Source organism: Podarcis gaigeae (assembly GCF_964106915.1).
Source record: "Podarcis gaigeae genome assembly, chromosome: 15".
Taxonomy (NCBI): domain Eukaryota; kingdom Metazoa; phylum Chordata; class Lepidosauria; order Squamata; family Lacertidae; genus Podarcis; species Podarcis gaigeae.
The window spans coordinates 42,579,311-42,591,255 of NC_139692.1; the positions used below are offsets into that span (position 1 = coordinate 42,579,311).

The window sequence follows — 11,945 nt, forward strand, 5'->3', positions numbered from 1 at the left end:
GACTGAAGATCCTTCTGGGAATGACTGAGGCACTATCCATAGGTACCTGGCCACGAATCACAGCCTCCCCACCCTTTGATGACACATCCCACCTCTCCTGGGCATGTTGCTATTCTTCCCTGTTCAAAAATGGGCTTGCTAAGTCAACCCACCTGTACTTTCAGGTAAAGAGGTGCGAGAGAGAGAGAACATCAAGAAAAAGGCATGAGAATGATAGAATTGTAGAGTTATGAGGGACCCTAAGGATCATCTAGTGCAGGCATCCCCAAACTCGGCCCTCCAGCTGTTTTGGGACTACAATTCCCATCATCCCGACCACTGGTCCTGTTAGCTATGGATGATGGGAGCTGTAGTCCAACAACAGCTGGAGGGCCGAGTTTGGGGATGCCTGATCTCGTTCAACCCCTGCATTGCAAGAATATGCAGCTATCTCATACAGGGATCAAACTTGTTAACAGCACCGTGGTCTAACTAACTGAGCTATCCAGGCATTGAAAGCTTAGAAGAGCCTGTCTGTGCTGGACCAGAGCAAAGAGAGGCCACTCCACTCAGCCCAGCATCCTGTTCTCACAGTAGCCAGCCTGATGCCCCCAATGGGAAGCCCACACACGGCACTTGAACAAAACAGCAACTCTCCCTGCCTGCAATTCCCAGCAGCTTCTATTCAGATGCCTTTGACCATTGAGGCACAGCATAGCCATTGTGGCTGGTAGCCATTGATGACCTATCCTCCGTGAATTTAATCCTCTTTTAAAGCCATATGATCATTGCAATCTGCAAGCAATCCGAGAACCTTCAAATTGCACTTCAAGAGCACTGCAAAACTCTGGATTTAGAAACCCTCCCATCGGTGCCTGATGGACAACAGCAGAAGAAGCAGTGAGACATGCAATTAAATGGAGCACAGAGGAGCATTCCTTGCAATTAAATCTGCTCACGTGGTCCCTGTTGCTTACACCATAGGAATGTTTTGGGCCGCACCCCGTTTTCACCAGGAAGACAGGAAAGTGTATTGGCTACACCCGCCTTCTCGGGCTGGTGCGGGAGGCTTAAACCTAACAGCTGGATATGAGTGGTTGATTAGAAGTGAGGTGACAAGCATTTATCTTGTCTGTTCGACGTATTTCAAGACGAGTTACAACATCAACAAAGCCATGAGCAGGCATGTGAGTTTCCCAGATCTTGTCATCAGTCTTGATTTTAAACAGGATTTAAATAGAATGGATTGTGGAATGCTCTTCCTAGGAAGGCCCACCTGGAACCAACATCATCATTGTATCAATGCTAGCCAAACACTTGTTTTGTTTTCTTGGGTGTTCAGGCAGTGCCAATGATATTACTTATTGTGGTGTGGTGCCTAGGGTGTCCAACGAGGACCTGGGAGACCAGGGTCTAAATGCCCACTCAGCCATGAAGCTCACTGGGTGACCTTGAGCCACTCACTGCATCTCTGCCGAACTTACTTCGCAGGGCTGTTGTGGGGATTAAACAAGAAGGGGGAGGACCGTGTAAGCCAGAGCTCCTTGGAGGACAAGGTGGGGTAGAGATGTAGCAATTCATAAATGCAATGCAATAAATCTTGTTAAACAGATTGTTTAAACACATTAAATCTGTTTAAAATTTAACTGTTAATTTTAAACATTAATCTGTTTAAAATCTGTGAAATCTATTTTTTGTGGCTTGTAAGTCACTATGGAACCTTTTAAAGGGAAGTTATATACAAATTTAATTACTGTAAACCAGGAAGGAAGGAAGGAAGGAAGGAAGGAAGGAAGGAAGGAAGGAAGGAAGGAAGGTTGAGAACTGAAGAGAGCAAAGGATGTCAGGAACACAGGAAGCAGCCTTCAGCTGTGTGTCGCTTTAGGTCAAGCAATTTCTGCATCTAGCCCATTATCACCTGCTCTGACTGGCAGCTGCTCTCCAGGGTGTCGGGCAGAAATTGGGTTTCTCTCATCACCTGCCACCAGATCCCTTTTTAACTGGCAATGCCAGGGATTGAACTTCCAGCATTTTGCATGGAAAGCCATGTGCTCTACCAAGTGGTGCAGCTAGGTAATTTTAGACCCTGGAGTTACACCCATCTTACACCCTCATGCTTTGTGCTGTCATGTGTACAACTTCAGTTATGAACCACACAAATCACATTTCTCTTCCTCATCTCCCCTACTTCAGCTGCCATTCCTTTCTTTACAACTGCTTCTGCATTCCTGATATATCGCAGAAAACAATGACAAAAGAACCACAGTTGGTTAAACCTGTTTTTTTTTTTAAAAAGGAGAATACTCTGAGCATGTGCAGATGGCCCTCTTGAATCACAGAAGCATCATGGCTACAGAGATCTTATGTGGCACCGTAGACTGTGTCAGAGATGCAGGGACAACCTTGACACCATACTGTAGATTTAAAAGCTTCCCCCAAATGATTTTGGGAGCTGAGAGGGTGCTGAGAGTTGTTATGAAAAACCCCTTTCCCTTCACAGAGCTACCATTCCCAGCTCGGTTTAACTATCAGTCTGTCTTCCGAGAAAATTATGGAATTTGGGAGGTCTCATAAAAAAAAACCCAGAGCTTTTTTTCCAGCCGGAACTCAGTTCTGACACCTCTCAGGTGAGCACCATTGCCATGGTAAGAGAACAAGGGGGAACAAGTTCTCATGATGAGTTCCGGCACCTCTTTTTCTAGAAAAATAGCACTGATAACAACAGTCTACAGCTCTTCCGGGGAAGCTATGATGGTTTAAACTGGCATGAATGTGGCCTGAGTGACCATGGTCCAGTCTCTCCCTCCCTCTCTCTTGACCTAGCCTACCTCACTAGACTGTTGTGACGATAACTGGGGTGTGCTGAAAAAGAAACTCCATGTGTGCACCTCAGAGGACAGGTGGGGTTTACACGTGTGATAAATAAATGGAACATTTACCATGCGGCTACTGGGTTGGTCAACTTTCGAGGGCTGCCTTGTCCCTCTGCAGGTTTCGTGGGGTTCCTCAGTGTCTGGCGTGTCACCTCTGAGCGCGTGGAACTGTTTCCGCTGAAAAAACACAGCCTTTGAGGTGAGTGTGTCGTAGAAGCCCTAACTAGAGGCGGTCGCTCTGCCATGGTTCAGCTCGTTTATATGCCCATCACCACCGCCCTCCAGCAGTGGGTCTCTTAGGCTTTTGCTTCTGAAAGTGGAACTTTGCACATCGCCACCCACGGATTTGCCGCTTGAAATGGTAGCCCTGTGTCCATTTCATCCAAAATCCATACTATATTTCAGCGTTCTTCAGTTTGGTGGTTGTGGGGGCCGACTCAGATGTTGTTTGGACCACAACTCCCATCGTCCCCAATCAGCTTAGCCGGTGGTCAGGGGTGATGGGAGTTGTAGTCCAGCAACATCTGGGGACCGAAGAACACTGCCATATTCAACATACCCTGTATCCTGACATCATTACATGAGAAATGTGCACCTTCCCCCTACCAGAAGCAGGAGCAGGGGAACAAGTAGGGAGTGTCAATGTCCCATTTGTTGTGGGGGGTGGGGAGAGGAAAGGACTCAGCACAGCGCTCCCACCCAAAATGGCAGCACCATATACAGTATTTTCATAGAATCATAGAGTTGGAAGGGATGCCAAGAGTCATCTAGTCTAACCCCCTGCAGTTTAGGAATGTCAACTAAAGCATCCATGGCAGACGGCAGAGTTTAAAGCATTCCTGTTGATTGCATTGATACCATAACCCTTCCTCCAAGGAATTTGTGATGCTTCCCAGCCTTTAAACTCACAACATCCCTGTGAGGTAGGTTAAGCTGAATTAAAAATGTTGTCCCATCACTCAGTGAGCTTTGGGGCTGAGTATGGATTTAAACCTGGGCCCTCACAGCCCTAGTCTCACATTTTTACACACACACACAAACACACACACACACACACACCCCTACTCAAGCAGGCGAGAGGCATTATCAGAATTCAAGGACACATTTTCAGCTAGTCAAAATCGCTAGAGGAGGGTGTGGGATGTGGCTAGGGAAAGAAGGGGCATGGAATGGGGTGTGATATAGCAAGAGTCCCCCAAGGGGACTACAAGGTTGTGTAACTTCAACTCTAAAAATTACACCGGTCCTTGGAAATGCGTTGCCAATTCATCTTGTGAGATTTCCAATCAGAGCTTTCCAAACTGTGTGTTTCGACACGTTAGTGTGTCGGCTGCTGTGTGTAGGTGTGCTGCGTGAATGCTCCCCACGCTCCTCCCAGGGCTGGAAAGGGGTTAGTTCAACCTCCGGTTTGCTAGTAAAACTGAATTTCTGTGTCACAAAATGACGCATGTCTAAAAAGTGTGTCACCAATGTGAAAAGTTTGAGAAGTTCTGTTCCTAGTGATGGAGCTGAGATCTGCAGAAAGGTAAAGGTAAAGGTAAAGGTAAAGGAAACCCCAACCATTAGGTCCAGTCGTGACCGACTCTGGGGTTGCACACTCATCTCGCTCTATAGGCCGAGGAAGCCAGTGTTTATCCACAGACAGCTTCCGGGTCATGTGGCCCAGCATGACTAAGTCGCTTCTGGCGAACCATAGCAGCGCAGGGAAACACTGTTTACCTTCCTGCTGGAGTGGTACCTATTTATCTACTTGCACTTTGACGTGCTTTTGAACTGCTAGGTGGGCAGGAGCAGGGACCGAGCAACGGGAGCTCACCCTGTCGCGGGGATTCGAACCGCCGACCTTCTGATCGGCAAGTCCTAGGCTCTGTGGTTTAACCCACAGCGCTACCTGCGTCCCTAGATCTGCAGAAGCTTGAGTGCAAATTTACGAAGGCGACCTGCTGCTTGAGAAGAGAGCGTGACTTGCCCTTTTCATAAGAGCAGCCTGCTGGATCAGGCCAGTGGCCCATCTAATCCAGCATCCTGTTCTCACAGGGGCCAAGCAGATGCCCATTATGTTTCTGAAAAATGCTAACAACACAAATATCAAAGATGCCCACTGGCTGCCTTTGCAGCATTTTGCCTGGTGCTGCTCCTTACCTTTTCTTCTCTTGGGGAGCTGTCGGCGGGGTCCCCGGCGGATTTGCTTTCTTGCTGCCCATGAGAGGAGCCATCTCCTTGCTATCTCTGATCATCGTCCTGGAAGAGAGGATCCCGTGGGTCAACTTGGCTGTCCGTACAAAATTAACCTGCATTAATGTAGTGCGATTTAAAAATAAACAAATTGCTTGATCTCACAAAGAGCGAGAGTGCATTCAGTTGCAGGTTTCTCGCCTCCCACCCCTTCAACCCCACATGTACCTGTGTTCATCCCAAATGCCAACAGCCTTAACAGGTGGTCCTGTTTTATTGGTTGCCTTATTACCTCATCGCCCATCCTTGTTTAGTTTACTGTTTTATTATTACTCAACTTGATTTACCGCAACAATTAGAAGCCTGATTGCAGTCACTGTGACTGACTTGCAGTTTTGTTTCTGGCTAAAACGTTGGACTAACATCTTGTTGCGAAGATTTGGCTCTGGCTTGATAGAACTCTGCAAACTTTATCGGAATGACTGCCAGAAGGAAAAAACAAGGCAGGAAGAGCCCAAACAGCATAACTGGGACTCACAAATCCTCTAAAGCAGAGAAGCAGTTGAAAACTGACACCGCCATCCCCAGCCAGGAAACCGAACAAATTGTAAGTAATTGAAATATACTCTGAGTCGAGTGTGGATTTCATGCTCTTTATTCAGCTCATAGTAGTGAGGAATGAAAGTTTCCCCAAAATATCTGCTTTATATACATTATTTACACAATGGGTTGCACGTGATTGTCTAATTCTGGGATTCTCCTGTAGGCCAATCAGGTTGCGGATTCACTTCCACCTGGAGCTGGATTGGGTGGCTCCTGTGGACCAATCATACTGCTGCATTGTTCTAGGACCAATCAGACTGCTGCATTCTGGACCCTATTGTTCTAGGACCAATCAGACTGCTGCATTCTGAATTCTATTGTTCTAGGACCAATCAGACTGCTGCTTTTTGGATCCTATTCAGCTCAGTACGTAACAGTAATGAAGCCATGGGAACCCCCTCCCTTTCAGGGTGGGAAGGAGATGATCTGACACAGAGGACAGGAACAAGAGGGGTTCCCCCTATCCCAAACACTGACCCACCCTTCTCATTAGAACAAGACAGTAGAGGAGCTTACATTCAGCAAATTCCAGACATGCACCCTTACCAAGAAATTTGCATGATGTCTGCAGAAACTATGGTCTGATTAAAATAGTCAATACAGAGGAAAATTTGGACATGTGCTCCTCCTCCACAAACTCTCAAAGGGTTAAAAGGAGGACAAGGCACAGTTGTGTCAGTGTTTCACCAACCTGAGTCCCAGATGTAACAAGGTCTTGCCAAGTCCTTCAAAAGAATGAGATAGTGCTCGAGATCCACCACAATTTGCACAGTGTCCCCTGATACACAGATGGACGAATTACAGGTCAATTATGACGCCTTTATCTCGGCTTTTGAACTGCCACTACCAAAAAGTATATCTGGGAAATTTTCATTTTCTGCCAAGCATTAAGAAATACCAAACGCTTACTTATGACTTTCGGTGAACCAGCCCTCCCGTTCGGACTTATGCGGATAAAAAATATCTTATGGTGGACTCACTTCCTTTACCCGATAAGGGTCTTCAAGGATGAAGCAGTGAGACAGCTGATCTCTGGCAGCGAATCCAAGCCAATTTTCAAAAATGAAACTAAATTAATCAACAGAAACTTCAGTTGCATGAAGGGGGAGGATAAAACCTTGAGTTTAGAACTACAGTGGTACCTCGGGTTACATACGCTTCAGGTTACATACGCTTCAGGCTACAGACTCCGCTAACCCAGAAATAGTACCTCGGGTTAAGAACTTTGCTTCAGGATGAGAACAGAAATCGCGAGGCGGCAGTGGGAGGCCCCATTAGCTAAAGTGGTGCTTCAGGTTAAGAACAGTTTCAGGTTAAGAACGCACCTCCGAAACGAATTAAGTACTTAACCCGAGGTACCACTGTATAAGAATTCAAGAGGATATTAGTAAGCATAAGTTCTGAGATCTCAATTCAAAATGAAAGGACACTGGAGCTGGAATCAAAACATTCAAATATACCTAACAGCTCTCCATCCTAAAGAAGGCCACATGTGCAACTGTCAGATCCCTTCCCAAGTGAGAGTGATGAAGAGGGGGAGTTTGATAGCCCTGACCTTCCCATGCTAATAACCTTCAAGGAACCTCATGTCAACAACAGACAGCTGAAATCTCACAATAGTACTCAGGCCGCACACATACTTTTGGCCAATCCCTCCAAAACTTACGACTCAACTGGTGCCCAGATATTTACCCTTACACAGTTGGACCAGCTGTCCCCATTACATCTCTGGCAGAACAGGACAAATGAGGTCCCTGATCAGGAAGCTGGCTCTTTGCTAGCCAACAGTCTTCACTTTGCAGCCCATGCCTCTCTAATTCCTCCAAAGGCACAGGAGGAATTAACAGCCCCCCAACCATCTCATGAGGGAAAGAGGGACCGGCAGCTAACAGGCCAGGATAATGCCACCCACCTAACCTGGAATGTAGCTGCATCCACCAGGGACAATTGCTTCACTGACTTTTTATCTCAGCATCACACTCTTTTGATTCAGGAGACCTGGACCAGGGATGATATACCATTAAATAGACATTCCATTACAAGGGAGACTGGCATGGGGCTTGGGATGACCACCGTTGAAGGGCGAGGGAGGTATGGCGGTGGGGGCAGATATTGTAGTCAAAGGGGTTTGAGATACAAAGATGCTCGAACCCCTTCCAATCTGCGCCCAATCCCGAGGGACGAAGGCAGGGTGAGCAGGGATTACCTACCTCTGTCATTGGTGCTGTGCAATGCCAGGTCTATAGGTAACAAAACCGCCACCCTGCGAGACATTTTCCCCTCGCAGGGGGTTGACCTGGCTTGCGTGACGGAGACCTGAGTTCATGAAGGTGAAATAGTCACCTTGCATAAGATGGCGCCCCCGGATTTCTCCGTCCTTCACCAATCGCAGACTGTGGGTCGGGGGAGAGGGATGGCGTTGTTAATCTGGGAGGATTGCTCTTTCAGGGCTCTGCCAGTGCCATTGATCTCTGGCATTGAATGTGTTGGCCTGGTGTGGGGCACCAAGGAGAGCTAGGCTGTCTGGCTGGTGTACCAGCCACCTAGTGCACCAGCAGCCACTCTGTCAGGCCTACTGGAGGCAGTGGCCAGCTGGGCCTTGGAGTTCCTACTGGTTTTGGGAGACTTCTATGCCCATGCTGATGCCAACCCCTCCTCATGGGCTCTGGACCTGGTGTCCTCCATGGTGACACTAGGGCCCTCCCAGTTGGTTTTGGGCCCCACACACCAAGAAGACCACACGCTGGATTTGATATTTGGCGCAGGTATAGATGTGATCATGTCCTCCCCTGTGGAGGTGCCATGGTCTGATCACTACGCTATGAAAGCCAGGATTGATCCCCTGCCGCTTGGGTGGTGAGCTTATTTGGGTTCATCTATGGAGGCTGATGGATCTTGCAGGACCCTGTCCCCCTGGCGGCTCATTAGATGAGCTTGTCGAGAGCTGGAATAACCAGCTCTTGGCAGCCATCAATGAGATCGCACCTAGGCGCCCTCTGCGACCCCACCAAAACTGGGCCCCCTATTATTATTATTATTATTACACCAAAAAACAAAAATACAAATGAAAGTAGAAAGAAACACTATACATCTTGTTACATTCGGTTCAGGTTATGTCTTTTCAGGTTGCGTCCCGTGGCGACCGGGAAGTACCGGAAAGGGTTACTTCCGGATTTCGCTGCTCGCGCATGCGCAGATGCGCAAAATGACGTCATGTGCATGTGCAGAAGCAGCGAATGGGATCCCCGCAGACGCAGGCGCATGTTCCGTTCTGCTCATGTTGCGAATGGGGCTCCGGAACGGATCCCGTTCGCAACCAGTGGCACCACTGTATTAATTACAAAACTATAAAGCATAAAAAGGTCTTTGGACCATAGACCCAACCTCTCGTCTATTCCCTGTTTCAATTATATGTTACTTGTTGCCAGTACACACTTTTATCATAGATTAACTAATGCTTAATTTATCTTAGCTCTCATATCTTTCTTAACACTACTATGGAACTTATGTAAATACTGCAACAGAGTTTAAACTGCTATAATTATTTTGCATATAAACTTTGAAGACCTCCCATTTTGAAACAAATCCCTGTTTTGGTTTGCTCTTTATTTTTTCTGATAGGCTATCTAACCTCATATTCTGTCAGTTTTTGAATCCATTCATGAATAGAGGGGATTTCATCACTCTTCCATTTTGTAGCAATAAGAACTCTAGCTGTTACTGTAGCATATAAAAAGATACCCTTCATTTTCTATGGGATATCCAAATCTGTAATCCCCAGAAAATAAGCTTCTGGTTCCCTCTTAAAGCAAATCTTTAGCATTTTTTTGTAATTCTGAATGTTATTTTAATGCACTAATTGCCTCAGTATATACCTCTTTGGGCATTGGGCTGGAGAACTGTGGTGCAAAATTCAAGGGAAACGTGCATTTCGAAGCATCTTTGCATTTCAGTTTGTGCATAGTTTCACAAAGTGTGAGCAGTGGCCTTTTAGTGTGAACAGAATTTAATCCCTCTCCCGCCCCTAGCTTCAAGTAATTTTGCATATTCCCACAGGTTGTGAGAAGCTCTCTGTGGCTTTACAAAGTCAACATCTCTGAGATTATGACAATCCCGGAGATTTAGGTTGTCTTTTCTAAACAATTGCTCATTGGCAAGTGTAGCAGAGTGAGCATTCTATAGAATCATAGAATTGGAAGGGACCTCGTGGGCTATATAGTCGAAATCCCTGCAATGCAGGAATCGGTTAAAGAACCACGAGTGTAGAACCACAAGCAGTATTATCTGTCCCAAAGCAACATGTTTAGCCTCCCAGTGTCCCAGAAACTGTTCCCAACATCCAGAAGCCTCTTTAAGCAACTTCCCCACTTCTCATGAGGGCTTGAAACTTGGGGACCAATTTGCCAAGCCTACACAAGCCCCATTCGATTCCACTTCCAAGATCCACGGATGTGGTTGGAGGGTCTGTAGGAACATTGCACCTTATTGTATTCAATGAAGGATCTCCCTCTTCCTTTACCCCCGGCAACCCCCCACAAACAAGAATATACTCCCCCTTCTTGACATGGGCAGTCATTCCCTCTTCCCAGCATCATATTTCTTTGTTTTTAGCTAAAGCCAGGCACTGGCGACATGAGGACCATCATTTAAAGCAGGCTTCCTCAAACTCACCCCTTCAGATGTTTTGAGACTACAATTCCCATCATCCCTGACCACTGGTCCTGATAGCTAGGGATCATGGGAGTTGTAGGCCAAAAAACATCTGGACTGCTGAGTTTGAGGAAGCCTGATTTAAAGGCTGTGGTAGACTTTGCAAACAAATGTTTTCCCCAATTCCTTAGGCGTGAAAGGAAAAATAGGCGTAAATAACCACACGTTTTCTCCTTAACTGTTGGGGTATGCAGCTGTTGGCCCTTGGTTGATTGTGCCATATTGATATATCACCATGCTGCAAGTCTTTCTGGGAACCAAACTAGATACTACTCCTCCAGAGGTGGAGTGGGGAAACTCACGCCAACCGGATCCCAAATGTGGCCCTCCAAGCCTTTCTGTCTGGCCCTTGGAACTCTCTCATAGGCCACACCCTATTTCCCCAAGCCACACCCCTCTCTGATCCTGCTTTACTTCCTCCTTGTTTTTGTCCTATCCAGAATGTGTCCTTCAAACTTAGAATTGACTCATTCTGGGCCTGGGGCTTTGTTTGGAGTACCAGAATTGGATGAAGGCCTGGTTATGCTCCTCCGTTCACCAGCTTTCTTACTTTCAGCAGTTGATTTGGCAGGGTGGGAGAAAGAGTCGTTTGGTTGCTGCCATTATTAAAACAACCGAGGGTCAGAAATCCTTGCTTATCTCCTTCACATCACCCAAATACAGTGGTACCTCAGGTTACATATGCTTCAGGTTACATACGCTTCAGGTTACAGACTCCGCTAACCCAGAAATAGTGCTTCAGGTTAAGAACTTTGCTTCAGGATGAGAACAGAAATCGCGAGGCAGCAGCAGGAGGCCCCATTAGCTAAAGTGGTGCTTCAGGTTAAGAACAGTTTCAGGTTAAGAACGGACCTCCGGAACGAATTAAGTACTTAACCTGAGGTACCACTGTATCATGTGGGATGCTGAAGATGCACCTCTTCACCCTGGTCTTTGACCCTTGGCCTTGAAATTGCATCTTCTTCTCCCCTGTCCCCCCATCCAGCTCAGTATTGTTTACACTGACTGGCAGCAGCTATCCAGGATTTCACGGGGGGAGGCCTGCCTAGCCCTACCTGCAAACAGGTAGGGCAACCATTTTCATGTGAGGCAGATGTTCTACCACCGAGCTATGGCCCTTCCTCTAGACCAGTGGTCCCCAAACATTTCCCCTCATTTGAATGACCACAGACCACAGTTAATGATTTGTCTGCTATTTGTAGGGTTGCCATATTTCAGTAAGTTGTTGATCTTTTTTTTCCCCAGGAAGGCCCCCAAATTATTGAGTTTTAAAGGGGCTTTTTAAAGGATTTTTTTGGCAGGATTTAACCCCCCATTGCTGGTTTCCCATGTCATTTGCCCCATTTCTGAAAAATAATCCAGGACATTTTGGAAGGCGAATTGCAGAACATGTCCTGGAAATTCAGGGCATATGGCAGCCCTAGCTATTTGTTGCAACTGTAATGCACTGTACGAGTTATAGTTGTATTTTCACAGGCCTGCCATGGACTGCCTGAATGAAGCTCGCAGACCCGTCTGGGAACCCCTGCTCTAGACTTATACGGTAAGATGCTAGACCTCATGATTTTGAATAAAGGGTTGATTAAAACAGATACACAGGAAGCT

General features: G+C 46.7%; 1 protein-coding gene and 1 long non-coding RNA gene across 10 annotated transcripts in view; one reads left to right on the top strand and one right to left on the bottom strand.

Annotated features, from left to right (window-relative positions):
* TRPV3 (transient receptor potential cation channel subfamily V member 3) overlaps nucleotides 1-11,945 on the bottom strand; it is a 41,748-nt gene that overhangs the window by 27,419 nt on the left and 2,384 nt on the right. For 6 of the 9 annotated variants that reach the window (XM_083715077.1, XM_083715076.1, XM_083715074.1 and 3 more), the window contains exons 2-3: nucleotides 4,995-5,093; nucleotides 2,919-3,029 (exon numbers count right to left, since the gene is read on the bottom strand). In XM_083715077.1, the coding sequence (XP_083571203.1) occupies nucleotides 2,919-3,029; nucleotides 4,995-5,089 (206 nt within the window). In that variant the 5' untranslated portion in view covers nucleotides 5,090-5,093. Of the gene's footprint in view, nucleotides 1-2,918; nucleotides 3,030-4,994; nucleotides 5,144-11,945 lie in introns of all 9 variants that reach the window. The other 3 variants (XM_083715079.1, XM_083715078.1, XM_083715073.1) reach the window with 2 other exon arrangements.
* LOC310832964 overlaps nucleotides 1-11,945 on the top strand; it is a 23,673-nt gene continuing 11,728 nt past the window's right edge. Inside the window, exons 1-4 of the long non-coding RNA XR_014558485.1 lie at nucleotides 1-1,535; nucleotides 2,971-3,051; nucleotides 5,465-5,634; nucleotides 11,817-11,883. This is a non-coding gene — a long non-coding RNA (uncharacterized lncRNA). The remainder of the gene's footprint in view (nucleotides 1,536-2,970; nucleotides 3,052-5,464; nucleotides 5,635-11,816; nucleotides 11,884-11,945) is intronic.